Genomic DNA, 16,377 nt, shown 5'->3' on the forward strand with positions numbered 1-16,377 from the left:
GGCCTCTATATACTATAATGCACTCCCTATAGGTCTCTATATGGTATAATTCACTCCCCATAGGCCTCCATATAGTATAATGCACTCCCCATAGACCTCTATATATAGTACAATGCACTCCCCATAGGCCTCTATATATAGTACAATGCACTCCCCATAGGCCTCTATGCAGTGTAATGCACTCCTCATAGGCCTCCATATAGTATAATGCACTCCCCATAGGCCTCTATAGTATGCACTCCCCATAGGCCTCTATATATAGTATAATGCACTCCCCATAGGCTTTTATAGTATGCACTCCCCATAGGCCTCTATATATAGTATAATGCACTTCCCATAGGCCTCTATATATAATATAATAATAATAATAATAATAATAATAATAATCTTTATTTATATAGCGCCAACATATTCCGCAGCGCTTTAGAGTTTAACAGTTTCAAACACAAAAGTCATAAGTAACAACGTTAACAATACAATAATTAAAGCAAAATAAGACGACCCTGCTCGTGAGAGCTTACAATCTACAATGAGGTGGGGGAGATACAAAGTACAGGTGTGTATTTACAATGATGTATTTACAATCATGGTCCAGCCATCTTCAGGGGTTGGGGAATAGATGGGGATAGTGAATGGGCTACACACAAACATAACATAACTTTGATTAGTGAACGTGATAGGCCGCTCTGAACAAATGTGTTTTGAGCGAGCGCCTAAAACTATGCAAATTATGGATGGTCCTAATATCTTGGGGTAGAGCATTCCAGAGGATTGGCGCAGCACGGGAGAAGTCTTGGAGTCGGGAGTGGGAGGTACGGATTAGTGCAGAGGTTAGCCGAAAGTCATTTGCAGAGCGCAGTGGTCTGTTAGGCTCATAGACAGAAATGAGGGAGGAGATGTAAGGGGGTGCCGCACTGTGGAGAGCTTTGTGGGTGAGAACAAGTACTTTGAATTGTATCCTGTAATGAATGGGCAGCCAGTGTAACGACTGGCGAAGAGCGGACGCGTCCGAGTAACGATTAGCCAGATGGATGACCCTGGCTGCTGCATTAAGGATGGACTGGAGAGGGGAAAGTCGAGTGAGGGGGAGGCCAATTAATAGAGCGTTACAGTAGTCCAGGCGGGAGTGGATCAGGGCGACCGTGAGGGTTTTAGCTGTCTCCATGGTGAGAAAAGGGCGGATTCTAGAGATGTTCTTTAGGTGTAAGCGGCACGAGCGGGCAAGAGATTGTATATGGGAGGTGAAGGAGAGATCGGAGTCAAACATAACACCCAGACAGCGCGCCTGCTGCCGGGGTGTTATTATGGTGCCACCCACGGAGAGGGAAATGTCAGATTTAGGGAGGTTAGTAGATGGTGGGAGCAGAAGAAGTTCAGTTTTGGAGAGGTTGAGTTTCAGATAGAGAGCGGACATGATGTTGGAGACTGCGGACAGACAGTCAGTGGCATTCTGTAGTACAGCGGGGGTAAGGTCAGGGGATGACGTATATAGTTGTGTGTCGTCGGCATAAAGATGGTACTGAAAGCCAAATCTGCTGATGGTCTGTCCAATTGGGGCCGTGTAGAGAGAGAACAGAAGGGGGCCAAGGACTGAGCCCTGAGGTACCCCAACAGTGAGAGGAAGAGGAGATGAAGTGGAGCCAGAGAACAGAACACTGAAGGAGCGGTCGGAAAGATAGGAGGAGAACCAGGAGAGAGCAGTGTCCTTAATGCCTAGTGACTGGAGCCTAGAGAGCAGGAGAGGGTGGTCAACAGTGTCAAAAGCTGCAGAAAGGTCGAGAAGAATGAGCAGAGAGTGGTCACCATTACGTTTTGCTGTCAGAAGGTCATTGGTCACTTTGATGAGTGCAGTTTCTGTCGAATGTAGGGGGCGGAAACCGGACTGTGAAGGGTCTAGGAGGGAGTGAGTGGAGAGGTAACGGGTAAGGCGGGAGTATATCAGGCGCTCCAAGAGTTTAGAGATGAAGGGGAGATTGGAGACCGGTCTGTAGTTGTTTGTGCAGGATGGGTCGAGGGTGGGTTTCTTTAGTAATGGAGTAATGATAGAGTGTTTGAAGGAGGAGGGGAAAATGCCAGAGGAGAGGGAGAGATTAAAGATTGTAGTTAGGTGACTTGTGACAACTGGAGAGAGAGACTGGAGGAGATGTGAGGGAATGGGGTCGGTAGTGCATGTAGTCGGACGAGAAGAGGAGAGGAGCTTGGAGACTTCTTCTTCTGTGATGGGATCGAATGTGGAGAGTGAGCCAGGGGCAATGAGGGGAGGGATGGGAGTCACTGAACTTAGTTGTTGGGAGCGGATTTCCTGACGGATATTGTCTATTTTCTCTATAAAGTGGGAGGCCAGGTCACCAGCACAAATATCTGTGATAGGGGCTTGTGCTTTTGGCCTGAGGAGGGAGTGAAAGGTGTCAAAAAGTTTCTTGGGGTTGTTGGATAGTGAGGAGATCAGAGTGGTAAAGTAGGTCTGTTTAGCGAAGTGAAGGGCAAAGTTATAGGTCCTTAACATAAATTTGAAGTGTATGAAGTCTTCTGGTGTGCGTGTTTTCCTCCATAAGCGTTCAGCACACCTAGAGGATCGCTGGAGAATAATATAATGCACTCCCCATAGGCCTCTATAGTATGCACTCCCCATAGGTCTCTATGTATAGTATAATGCACTCCCCATAGGCTTTTATAGTATGCACTCCCCATAGGCCTCTATATATATATAGTATAATGCACTTCCCATAGGCCTCTATATATAATATAATGCACTTCCCATAGGCCTCCATATAGTATAATGCACTCCCCGTACTCAACTCTCCTCCTCATTTACCCGCTGCTCCGAGCGCGCTCGCATCTGTGCACAGCAGGTGCCATGTACTGACATCATATCGCCCGCTGTCAGTGTCTGTGCCACTGATGTCAAGCGCAGAGGGAGATGATGGGAGAGGGAGCGTGTCACTCCCTGTCTCATCATTGCTTTCACCTGTAACAGCACTGTCAGAACTTGCGATGACATGCGGGGGACCTGTTGCTAGGGCCCCTTCTTGCTTAAGGGCCCCTTAGGGTATGTGCACTCGTATTCTGGAGGACTGTGGATTTTTCCGCAGCGGATTTGGAAAAACTGCAGTGCAAAACCACTGCGGTTTTTCCTGCGGATTTATTGCGGTTTCTACTGCGGATTCCACTGCGGTTTTAGGCTATGTTCACACATTGCGGTTTTTACCGCGGAACCGCCGCGATTTTGCAGCTGCGGGTCCGCAGCAGTTTCCATAGCGTTTACAGTAACATGTAAACCCTATGGAAACCGCAAACCGCTGTGCACATGCTACGGGAAAACCGCGCGGGAACGCAGCGGTTTACAACCCGCAGCATGTCACTTCTTTGTGCAGAATCGCAGCGATTCTGCACCCATAGAAATGCATTGATCCGCTTACTTCCCGCATGGGGCTGTGCCCACCATGCGGGAAGTAAGCGGATAATGTGCAGGTGGTACCCTGGGTGGAGGAGAGGAGACTCTCCTCCAGGCCCCGGGAACCATATTTGTGTAAAAAAATAATAATGTGCGGGTGGTACCCGGGGTGGAGGAGAGGAGATTCTCCTCCAGGCCCCGGGAACCATATTTGTGTAAAAAAAAAAAAAAGAATTAAAATAAAAAATCACGATATACTCACCTCTGAAGTCTCAGCGCTGCACGCGGCCGTCCGGTCTCAGGTTTGCTATGCGACCAGGACCTGCGGTGACGTCGCGGTCACATGACCGTGACGTCACGTAGGTCCTTCTCGCACAGCATCTTTGGAACCGGACCGCCGCCTGCAGCGCCGAGGAGATCGGGACGTCAGAGGGTGAGTATATCATTATTTTATTATTTTTAACATTACTATTGATGCTGCATATTGCTGCTTATGCAGCATCAATAGTAGGGGTAAAATCCCGCAGCGGAACCCGCAGGACAAACCGCGATAAATCTGCAGGGATAACCGCAGCGGGTTTGCCCTGCAGATTTATCAAATCCGCTGCGGGAGAACCCGCAGGGACAGGACGCTATGTGTGAACATAGCCTTACACCTGCAGTTTTCTATTGGAGCAGGTGTAAAACCGCAGCGGAATCCGCACATAGAATTGACATGCTGCGGAAAATAAACCGCTGCGTTTCCGCGCGTTTTTTTCCGCAGCATGTGCACTGCGGATTTCGTTTCCCATAGGTTAACATGGTACTGTAAACTCATGGGAAACCGCTGCGGATCCGCAGCTGCGGATCCGCAGCTGCGGAAACGCTGGGGATCCACAGCAAAATCCGCAGCGTGTGCACATACCCTTAGGGGCCAGGTGGCACTGCAGGGGAATCAAGTCTCCCTGTTCTGCCCCAGAATGTCACAGTCCCCCTGGTAGTTTCACTACTGCATAAGGTAAATGACATGAAAAGAAAGAAAAAACATTTGGAATCCGTGTTTTTTGGTCACTTATGGCCAAATAAAGGCAATAAAAAGCGATGAAAAAAAATCACATATACCCCAAAATGTTATTAAAAAAAACAACAACAATCCCTCGTTCAGCTCCATAGATGCAAACATTAAAAGAAAAAAGTATTGTGTCTCAGAAAAAGGGGACACAAATCCAAATAATTTTTTTTTTACAAATGTAAAACAACTAAAATACATATATAGAAAAAAATCGATACGAGCTCTGCCGACCCAGAGAAGCATGTTTCATGGTTATTTTTACTGCTTTACCGCACAAAGAATTGCGTAAAAAAAGAAACAAAAAAAATAATGTGGGATTTTTTTAATCATTTTATTACCGGTACTTGTAATTTTTTTTTCCGTCTCTGAGAACAATACATGATAAAATTAATCAAAACTACAACTTGTCCCTCAAAAAAAACAAGCTCTCATACAGCTAAAGGGACAATATCTGAGCACATTCGCTCCTTGCTGGTGACCACCTACATCAGGGGTGTCAAACTGCATTCCTCGAGGGCTGCAAACAGGTCATGTTTTCAGGATTTCCTTGTACTGCACAGGTGATAATTTAATCACCAACTCATTATTTTTGTAGGTGATTAAATGATCACCTGTGCAGTACAAGGAAATCCTGAAAACATGACCTGTTTGCAGCCCTCGAGGAATGCAGTTTGACACCCCTGACCTACAAGTCCCGGGGCTGGCGAGTGACCACCCCGGCTAGTGCTGGTGCAGATTTATTAGCCTCCACACCACTAGCGCAGAGCAAACAATCTATGGTCACGGTGTAACGAAACCTCAGCTGTAATGATCTGATGTGGACTCAGACTTCATAACTAACATTTACTATCCTGAAGACAAAGCGGATAATAGAGGCGATAGATGGATCAATAGCGCGAGCAAATATGTGAGATAAGAGCCTGACGTCAGACACGTGACAGGCCGGTGGCAATTTTAGTTTTTGCTCTTTAGCTTTTTTTCTTCGAACCATAGCTTTTTCTTATTCTTCTGTCCTCCAGGGAGTAATGTGTCTTTCCAAACAATTTTTGTAATCGTAGCAAAACTGTGCCATTCTTGCGGAAAAAAAAATGTATATACACTAGGGCTCTGATTAATCATATCCTTTTACCTGTTTTTTTGTCTACTTTTATGTGTTTTGCGCTTATTTTATTCTTGTCTATTTCTTATGTGCTCTCCTATTTTTTGGCTTTCCACTTTGCGGGTGGAGTTTAGCGATTCCAGATGTCTTCGTCTGATTCGTCAATCACAACTTTTAAAAAAAAGTCGCAAACTCGGGGTTCAACTTCACCCCAGTCCCTCCACCCATCCTCTCGCTTGCTAGATTTTGGTCCCAAAACTGTTCTTGACAGGAAGAAAGCCCATTTTTTACTTTGCGCCATTTTGGTGAATTTGGCCCCAGGTGTGATTATGCCTTTTAATATGATGGTGCCGCGAAAAAGGCAATTGCTGCGGTTTTGTGGTGTCGTGTATATGCACTCTACCAATATTTTGGTCCAGTCCCCTACTGCGGCCATTCCACCTGGTTGGACGAGTTAATCAGAGTCTCTGTCTGTAGATACAATAGTAACCCAACCACCTGTGTCTCCACAGCCTCCCCCTGGAGAGGACGGCCATTGTCCCAACTGTAGCAACCACAACTCTCTACAACGTGTTGAATACAAACAGAGTTACCAAAGCAACCGAGACAGAAGAAAAGAGGCATCCGAGCCTGGAGACTTCAGTCCTCTCACACTCCCCAGCCCCGGCCGTACATGAACTGAGCAAATCACTGCCACCTTACAAACATGGACGAACCGGCGGCCCCTGCTGCAGACAAGAGACTGCAGTTCATAGAAGAATACGTCCTGAAGACTCTGAAACTGAAACTGGACCGCTGGCAGAAATGCCTATCCTCCGAGGAGAACAAGACCATCTTCAACGAGTTCTTGGAGAAGGTAGATCGGATGGTTCTGGTGGTGGCACTCAACCCGGCCGGGCTGCTGGTCCCCCTGTCTGAGTTCCCCAACTCCATGAAGAATAAAGCCGTGTATTTCCTGAAGAGGTCCAATGTCTCCCTGAGCTCGGACTCCATGAGGAGCAGCCTGATGTATGGGGATCTGTCCTACCTGCCCCTGGACCACTTCTCCGCACTGGTGGAAGAGGTAAGGACCTACCTGAAAATTAGTGGCTAAGGCTACTTTCACACTGGTGTTTTTTTTAATACGTCACAATGCGTCGTTTAGGGGAAAAAACGCATCCTGCAAAGTTGTTTGCAGGATGCGTTTTTGCCCCATAGAGTTACATGACCGACGCCTTGCGACGTATTGACACACGTCGCAACAGTCTTGCGACGGTTGCGCCGTGTTTTGGCGGACTGCCGGGAGCAAAAAACGTTAAATGTAACGTTTTTTGCAGCCGACGGACCGCTTTTTCCGACCGCGTATGCGCAGCCAGAACTCCTCCCCCACCTCCCCGCACCTCACAATGGGGCAGCGGATGCGATGAAAATCTGCATCCGCTGCACCCGTTGTGCGGCGCAAACAACGCTAGCGTCGGTAACCTCGGCCAGACGCACTGCGACGGACCGAGCCCAACGCTAGTGTGAAAGTAGCCTAATAAAAGGCCAAACCCCTTCCAAGTCCCTGACCCTCCATGTTATGAAGGTGACATCCATTCAGGGTCTATTCTCACTTATTTTTTTGCGTCGTCTGAAGATTGCGGCCCAAAACGCAATATGACCTTGCTGCGTGAATTAACCTAGATTGGGATTTTCTTCTTCAGTAATCATATGGCCAACACAAATATGTGCTACAATTCCTCACAAAATTTTGGAATCTCTGTCATGTCAATTAATGTACCTGTGTCAGGACAGATAATTATACACAAGCTGCAGAATTTACCTGCGGAAGTAAAGGCAGCAGATCCCCTGCCAGGATGTAACATACCGGTGTAAAATCCCATAGGGATGCAAAAGGGGATGACATCTCCTGAACTTAGTGGTTTTACGCTCGTGCGATTGTAAGTTTATGTCGAGGGGATAAACCAGCTGTAATCTAGCAGGAGCAGGTTGGGTTCCCGGCTGTCAACACCGCCGCGGATCCTAGGGAGAAGACACAAACAGATTACAACTACTTCTGTCTTCTATTTTGCCGGCGGTACAGCCTTCAAGGAGCTCTATGTAGTGCAAAATGTCCCCAACCACAAAAAATAAATATTTTTTGTTCATATGAAATACATTTTATTGCAATATACACGTAATTTAAAAAAATACACATATTAGGTGTGAACACGACCGTAATAACCTGGAGAGTTCATTCAACAGGTTGTGAAACGTGATCAGTAAAAAGTATAAATATAAAAAAATTGCTTTATGTTGTACTAGATGGCAGCCCGATTCTAAAGAATCGGGAGTCTAGAATCCATATATACTTTATTTATTCAAATGTAAGAATAATACAATTAATAAATAATAGTAAGAAAGAACAAAAATAATAGGCAGTATATGGAGAAAACACCAAACAAAAGTTCAAAATTGGTGTGAAAATGTCACTGAACCACTCCACAACTAAATATATATAGTTTTGGTAAATGGTATTATAATTTTTTTGACGAAATTCGGCAGGAGCTTGAAGAGCAACGTCACTGGGCCCGCCTCCACGCAGTAGAAACTTGCTGTGAGGTAAAAATTCAAAAATCACACCAAAATGGCGGGCGGAGTGTGTCACAGTACGGCACGTTTCTGTTTGGTCGCTCGCAGCAGGCGGCAACCAATCAGACACTGGACACTGTTGACGTCACTTATCTCCGGACATTAGCTCCGGACATTAGCTCCGGACATTAGCTCCGCACATTAGCTCCGCACATTAGCTCCGCACATTAGCTCCGGACATTAGCTCCGGACATTAGCTCCGGACATTAGCTCCGGACAAAGCCACGGAAGTTGGCACAAATTGCAGGAAGTAGTATTCTAGACAATTAATCTCCGGACATTAGCTCCGGACATTAGCTCCGGACATTAGCTCCGGACAAAGCCACGGAAGTTGGCACAAATTGCAGGAAGTAGTATTCTAGGCAATTATATATTAGATATTTGTGTCTCAAAAAGAAAAAAATTTGGAGAGTTTCTGATAAGTTTCTGTTTCAAAAAATTTCTTGAAACCTCAGAAAATCAGAGATTGCATTCAGGGCAGATTTCTTGTAGGTAAAATCCGCAGAGAATGACAAATCTGAGATCTGAAATCAGCCACAGAATGTCGAATTCTATGGCAGATTTTCACTGCAGATTTTGATCCGGGTGGTAAGGATTGGAAAGTTGAGGAAGTTTTCGTACTGCAGTGACTAAAAGGGTTATCGTCAGAGCATTGAGATCTGTTCATTAATAGAATTCGAGAATGAGGACCAGATCAGGAGGGATTTCACAGCGCTGAGTGACAGCCGATACGGGCACATGAATAGATGCCAGATATCGTGGCCCAGGTTCCCGTCTGGTCGCTGACCCGTGTCCCTGCAATAATGCAGGTTCTTATTACTGCCTCATTATAAGAAATGTCCCCCCACCCTCGACTTTATACAGGACCCCCCTTCCCATTAGTGGATTAAAATAAAGGCTGAGATGAGGCACAATGGCGCGGATCATAATGAATGGTGTCTCCGGTTACTTGCCGCCATCAATCTCGCTTCAAAGATCTGTGCAGGGTGGTATTCAATTTGGAGCACCATTTCTATGTTACCTGGCAGGACAGGAGGTGAGCTGGGCGCAGAGTCAATTTAAAGGTCCGATTTATCATTTGTAGGTTTTTATCTTGTGGTATTTGGTGCCGATTTTTCTTTACCAAATCCATCATACATTTTTCACAGTCTTTATTCTTGTCTCATACTTTTTGGGCACCATTTTTGGAGAAAAAAATCCTCCCACAATGTGGCAAAATTTTTGCAAAAATTTTAAGGCTATGTGCACACGTTGCGGATTAGGCTTTGGAATTTCTGGTGCGGATTCTGCCTCTCCTGGCAGAAAACGCACCTGCGGTTCCGCAGCGTTTTTTTGTACGGTTCCGCAGCATTTTTTGTGCGTTTTTGCTGCGGTTTTCTTGCGGATTTGCTGCGGTTTTTACCCCTGCGGTTTTCTATAATGGAATGGGTACAAAACCGCTGCAGATTCACAAAAAAGAAGTGACATGCTACTTCTTTTAAACTGCAGTGTTTCCGCAGCGGATTTTCCGCAAAGTGTGCACAACATTTTTTTTTCTCATTGATTTACATTGTACTGTAAATCAATTGCGGATCTGCAGCGTTTCTGCACCTCAAAAAACACTGCGCATCCGCAGAGAATCCGCAACGTGTGCACATACCCTCAGTGTTCAAGAACAAAAAAATAACTTCAGTGGGTGTCTGAATTTTTATGTGTAGGTGGGGTATGTTTGTTCAAAAATGTTGTGACATGTGATGGATAAGTCAGTTGTAAATATCTGGAAACCAAAGGCCCAGACCACAAAATCGAATCAAAAAATAAAACTATAAAACTCGTATAAAAGATGGAAATGAAAAGATTTTGGGGTAAAGTAAAAACGCCAAAACTAGTAAAAAAAAAAAGCAGAAATGCCATAATGAATAGGGCCGAAAGAGAAATTTTGACTTTGCACAAAATTCCGGAAATACGTCAGGTGTAGTGATGAGTGAATATACTCGTTACTCGGGTTTCCCAGGGCATGCTCGGGTGGTCTCCGAGTATTTTGTAGTGCTGGGAGATTTAGTTTTCATCGCCTCAGCTGCATTATTTGTGGCTGCCAGACAGGCTGAATACATGAGGGGATTCCCTAACAAACAGGCATTCCTCACATGTATTCAGCATGGCTAGCAGTTGTAAATCATGCAGCTGAGGCCGACGAAAACTAAATGTCCGAGCACTGCAAAATACTCGGAGACCACCCGAGCGTGTTCTCGGAAACCCGAGCAACGAGTATACTCGCTCATCACTAGTCAGGTGCAAAGAAGAATGTCCCTATTCACTGACAGCAAGCAGAGAACTTGAAAAAGGGGAAGAATTGATGCTCAAAGCAAACCAAGAAAACTGGTGATGTTTACTCAGTCACTGCATTGTTTGCGCACTCATGACTTTGTTTGCTAAGTCACAGCTTTGTTTACTCAGTCATGACTTTGTTTGCTGCTACAAAGTGCCAAGGTTAAGGCAATGTCAGCCAGGACCTAATTGACTGATGAAGTGCTGCCATCAGACCCTGCATTGTAACGTGGGAGAGTATTTTGCAGGGACATCTGTGGGGACATCATACTGTGTGTGTGGGGGTTAATGTACTGTGGGGACGTCATACTGTGTGGGTCGGAATGTACCCTCGTGGGAACATCCTACTGTGTGTGTGTGTGGGGGGGGGGGGGATGTACTGTAAGTACTGTGTGGGGAAGAATGTACTGTGGGGACATTATACTGTGTGTGGGGTAGAATGTACTCTGGGGACATTATACTGTGTGTGGCACATTGTACTGTGGGGACATCATACTGTGTGTGGCACATTGTACTGTGGGGACATCATACTGTGTGTGGGACAATGTACTGTGGGGACATCATACTGTGTGGGGGGATGAACAGTGGGGACATCCTACTGTGTGGGGGAGAATGTACTATGAGGACATCATACAGTGTGCGAAAATATACGATGGGGACATGAAACTATGTGTGTGAGAGGGAATGTTCTGTGAGGACATTATACTGTGTGAAGGGAAGAATACCTTCCCCTGACGAAGACGCCTTTGGTAGCGTCGATACGCGTGGGGCCTCCATCCCCCCTCTTGGATCCCCCCGGCCCTGGCCTCATTCTTTGCTCACCCTAGCTTCATTTAGGTGCATGCACTTTTGGATGCCTGTTGCCTTTATATCTGTTCTGTGCTCTGAGGGCACACATCTACGAACATTAATGGGGTATTAACTCCTTGGTGACTGGAAGCCTGGTGTGTCATCCTGGTAAAGTATTATACTGGGTGTTAGCTTTAGGGTAGGTTGCTGTATAGATGTTTTAGCTACTTGGTTATTTTGCCAGCATAATCCATTACCTTTGTTGCTGGACAGCAACCTGTCTTGTTATAGGCCCGATGAGATACTGGGGGAGTATCCGTTATTTATCTTTGGGATCCAACTTTTGATTATGTGTCTTGTTCTATGAGGGCTCTGTCAGATTAGCAGCATAGTGTATTGAAAATTCATGTTCATTATTGCATTAAACTTGCTCATCTGTTCAGGGGCTCCTTGTATTATCTGTATATTGTTATATATTATCATTTGGACCCGTGTTATTGTATTTGGGGGGATGCGGGTAGGTCCGATTTGTTTTTAAATGGTTTTAAATGTTTGTCCTTCCCTTTCTTGCTTTTGTATATGGTGGATTGTTATAATAAAATAAACAAATTTATCAGGTTGATCCCACTGTGTGCATATTTTCTTTTTTTCTGTTGTTTCTGAAGAATATAATGTGGGGACATTATATTGTGTATCGGGGAATGTGCTGTCGGGGCATCATACTGTGTGTAGGGGACATCATACTGTGTGTGGGGGAATGTACTGTAGGGGAATCATACTGTGTGTAGGGGAATGTACTGTATGGACATCAGACTGTGTGAGGGAATGTACTGTGAGGGCATAATACTGTGTGTGGGGGGGATGTACTGTGGGGACATCATACTGTGTGGGGAAAATGTACTATTGGGACATTATAATGTGTTTTGGGGGAATATACAGTGGGGGCAGCATATCGTGTGTGGGGGAATGTACTGTGGGAACATCATACTGTGTGGGGGTAATGTACTGTGGGGACATCATACTGTGTGTGGGGGGATTGTACTGAAGGGACATCATACTATGTGTGAGGAGGATTGTACTGAGGGGACATCATACTGTGTGTGAGGGGGATTGTACTGAGGGGACATCTTACTGTGTGTGAGGAGGATTGTACTATGGGGACATAATACTGTGTGTGAGGGGGATTGTACTGAGGGGACATCATGCTGTGTGTGAGAGGGATTGAACTGAGAGGACATCATACTGTGTGAGGAGGATTGTAGGATAGTACTGAAGGGACATCATACTGTGTGTGAGGAGGATTGTACTGAGGGGACATAATATTGTGTGTGAGGGGGATTGTCCTGTGGGGACATCATACTGTGTGTGGGGGGATTGTACTGAGGGGACATCATACTGTGTGTGAGGAGGATTGTATTGTGGGGACATAATACTGTGTGTGAGGTGGATTGTACTGTGGGGAAATCATAATGTGTGTGAGGGGGATTGTACTGAGGGGACATCATACTGTGTGTGAGGGGGATTGTACTGAGGGGACATCATACCGTGTGTGGGGGGATTGTACTGTGGGGACATCATACTGTGTGTGAGGGGGATTGTACTGTGGGGACATCATACTGTGTGTGAGGGGGATTATACTGAGGGGACATCATACTGTGTGTGAGGGATTGTACTGAGGGGACATCATACTGTGTGTGAGGGGGATTGAACTGAGGGGGCATCATACTGTGTGTGAGGGGGATTGTACTGAGGGGACATCATACCGTGTGGGAGGGGGATTGTACTGAGGGGACATCATACTGTGTGTGAGGGGGATTGTACTGAGGGGACATCCTACTGTGTGAGGAGGATTGTACTGAGGGGACATCATACTGTGTGTGAGGGATTGTACTGAGGAGACATCATACTGTGTGTGAGGAGGATTGTATTGTGGGGACATAATACTGTGTGTGAGGTGGATTGTACTGTGGGGAATTCATAATGTGTGTGAGGGGGATTGTACTGAGGGGACATCATACTGTGTGTGTGAGGAGGATTGTATTGTGGGGACATAATACTGTGTGTGAGGTGGATTGTACTGTGGGGAATTCATAATGTGTGTGGGGGGATTGTACTGAGGGGACATCATACTGTGTGTGAGGAGGATTGTACTGAGGGGACATCATACCGTGTGTGGGGGGATCGTACTGTGGGGACATCATACTGTGTGTGAGGGGGATTGTACTGAGGGGACATCATACTGTGTGTGAGGAGGATTGTACTGAGGAGGCATCAAACTATGTGTGAGGGGGATTTGTACTGAGGGGACATCATACTGTGTGTGAGGGGGATTGTACTGACGGGACATCATACTGTGTGTGAGGGGGATTGTACTGTGGGGACATCATACTGTGTGTGAGGGATTGTAATGAGGGGACATCATACTGTATGTGATGGGGATTGTACCGAGGGGACATCATACTGTGTGAGGGGGATTGTACTGAGGGGACATCATACTGTGTGTGAGGGATTGTACTGAGGGGACATCATACAGTGTGTGAGGGGGATTGTACTGAGGGGACATCATACTGTGTGTGAGGGGGATTGTACTGAGGGGACATCATACTATGTGTGAGGAGGATTGTACTGAGGAGGCATCAAACTATGTGTGAGGGGGATTTGTACTGAGGGGACATCATACTGTGTGTGAGGGGGATTGTACTGACGGGACATCATACTGTGTGTGAGGGGGATTGTACTGTGGGGACATCATACTGTGTGTGAGGGATTGTAATGAGGGGAAATCATACTGTATGTGAGGGGGATTGTACCGAGGGGACATCATACTGTGTGAGGGGGATTGTACTGAGGGGACATCATACTGTGTGTGAGGGATTGTACTGAGGGGACATCATACAGTGTGTGAGGGGGATTGTACTGAGGGGACATCATACAGTGTGTGAGGGGGATTGTACTGAGGGGACATCATACTGTGTGTGAGGGGGATTGTTCTGAGGGGACATCATACTGTGTGTGAGGGGGATTGTACTGTGGGGACATCATACTGTGTGTGAGGGGGATTGTACCGAGGGGACGTCATACTGTGTGAGGGGGATTGTACTGAGGGGACATCATACTGTATGTGAGGGGGATTGTACTGAGGGGACATCATACTGTGTGTGAGGGGGATTGTACTGAGGGGACATCCTACTGTGTGAGGAGGATTGTACTGAGGGGACATCATACTGTGTGTGAGGGATTGTACTGAGGAGACATCATACTGTGTGTGAGGAGGATTGTATTGTGGGGACATAATACTGTGTGTGAGGTGGATTGTACTGTGGGGAATTCATAATGTGTGTGAGGGGGATTGTACTGAGGGGACATCATACTGTGTGTGTGAGGAGGATTGTATTGTGGGGACATAATACTGTGTGTGAGGTGGATTGTACTGTGGGGACATCATAATGTGTGTGAGGGGGATTGTACTGTGGGGACATCATACTGTGTGTGGGGGGATTGTACTGAGGGGACATCATACTGTGTGTGAGGAGGATTGTACTGAGGGGACATCATACCGTGTGTGGGGGGATCGTACTGTGGGGACATCATACTGTGTGTGAGGGGGATTGTACTGAGGGGACATCATACTGTGTGTGAGGAGGATTGTACTGAGGAGGCATCAAACTATGTGTGAGGGGGATTTGTACTGAGGGGACATCATACTGTGTGTGAGGGGGATTGTACTGACGGGACATCATACTGTGTGTGAGGGGGATTGTACTGTGGGGACATCATACTGTGTGTGAGGGATTGTAATGAGGGGACATCATACTGTATGTGATGGGGATTGTACCGAGGGGACATCATACTGTGTGAGGGGGATTGTACTGAGGGGACATCATACTGTGTGTGAGGGATTGTACTGAGGGGACATCATACAGTGTGTGAGGGGGATTGTACTGAGGGGACATCATACTGTGTGTGAGGGGGATTGTACTGAGGGGACATCATACTGTGTGTGAGGAGGATTGTACTGAGGAGGCATCAAACTATGTGTGAGGGGGATTTGTACTGAGGGGACATCATACTGTGTGTGAGGGGGATTGTACTGACGGGACATCATACTGTGTGTGAGGGGGATTGTACTGTGGGGACATCATACTGTGTGTGAGGGATTGTAATGAGGGGAAATCATACTGTATGTGAGGGGGATTGTACCGAGGGGACATCATACTGTGTGAGGGGGATTGTACTGAGGGGACATCATACTGTGTGTGAGGGATTGTACTGAGGGGACATCATACAGTGTGTGAGGGGGATTGTACTGAGGGGACATCATACAGTGTGTGAGGGGGATTGTACTGAGGGGACATCATACTGTGTGTGAGGGGGATTGTTCTGAGGGGACATCATACTGTGTGTGAGGGGGATTGTACTGTGGGGACATCATACTGTGTGTGAGGGGGATTGTACCGAGGGGACGTCATACTGTGTGAGGGGGATTGTACTGAGGGGACATCATACTGTATGTGAGGGGGATTGTACCGAGGGGACATCATACTGTGTGAGGGGGATTGTACTGAGGGGACATCATACTGTTTGTGGGGAATGTACTGTGGGGACATCATACTGTGTGGGGGAGTTACATGATTCAGGGTGTGAGCCCTCTCTTCAGTTATAAAGATGAAAAATGGCTGTGGCCCACGGGTTACACAGTGCAGTGCAGCACAGGTAACCGTAGCGTGACTTTTCCCACACAGGGTTATGCAGGGTATGATGCCGTTCAGTTCTTCTGTGGAATTTCAGGGGTTAAAGGGCCAGCAGCCACTAGCAGTGACATGTTTGTGTGCACGGTTTCCACAGGGATCTGGCACTGTCCCCTGCCTCCCCTGCAGAGAATAGTGTGGCCACTGAGAGTGTAGTGAGTGTATAGGGTGCCGTGATGACGACCGCCTCACCAGTGCGGCGCAGATCGGCAGAGGCATGTCTGATCCCGTCCGGGAACATTTATATTGTTTTTATTGGCTTCTGTGGCTCTCTCCATTTCTATTGGAAAGAATATGGAGATAGGTGCTCAGCAATTGTCAGAGGTCCTATGGAGAGGAATGGAGAGAGCCACACATGCGCAACCCCCACAGCCTCACT

General features: G+C 46.7%; 1 protein-coding gene across 2 annotated transcripts in view; it reads left to right on the forward strand.

Moving 5' to 3' along the window:
* The first annotated feature begins 6,152 nt into the window (after nt 1–6,152).
* The window catches only part of DNAH9 (dynein axonemal heavy chain 9), a 165,720-nt gene continuing 155,495 nt past the window's right edge, over nt 6,153–16,377 (forward strand). Inside the window, exon 1 of one of the 2 annotated variants that reach the window (XM_069749229.1) lies at nt 6,153–6,607. In XM_069749229.1, the coding sequence (XP_069605330.1) occupies nt 6,251–6,607 (357 nt within the window). In that variant the 5' untranslated portion in view covers nt 6,153–6,250. The remainder of the gene's footprint in view (nt 6,608–16,377) is intronic. The other variant, XM_069749230.1, reaches the window with a different exon arrangement.

This window comes from Ranitomeya imitator, chromosome 2, assembly GCF_032444005.1.
Source record: "Ranitomeya imitator isolate aRanImi1 chromosome 2, aRanImi1.pri, whole genome shotgun sequence".
Classification (NCBI taxonomy): Eukaryota; Metazoa; Chordata; class Amphibia; order Anura; family Dendrobatidae; genus Ranitomeya; species Ranitomeya imitator.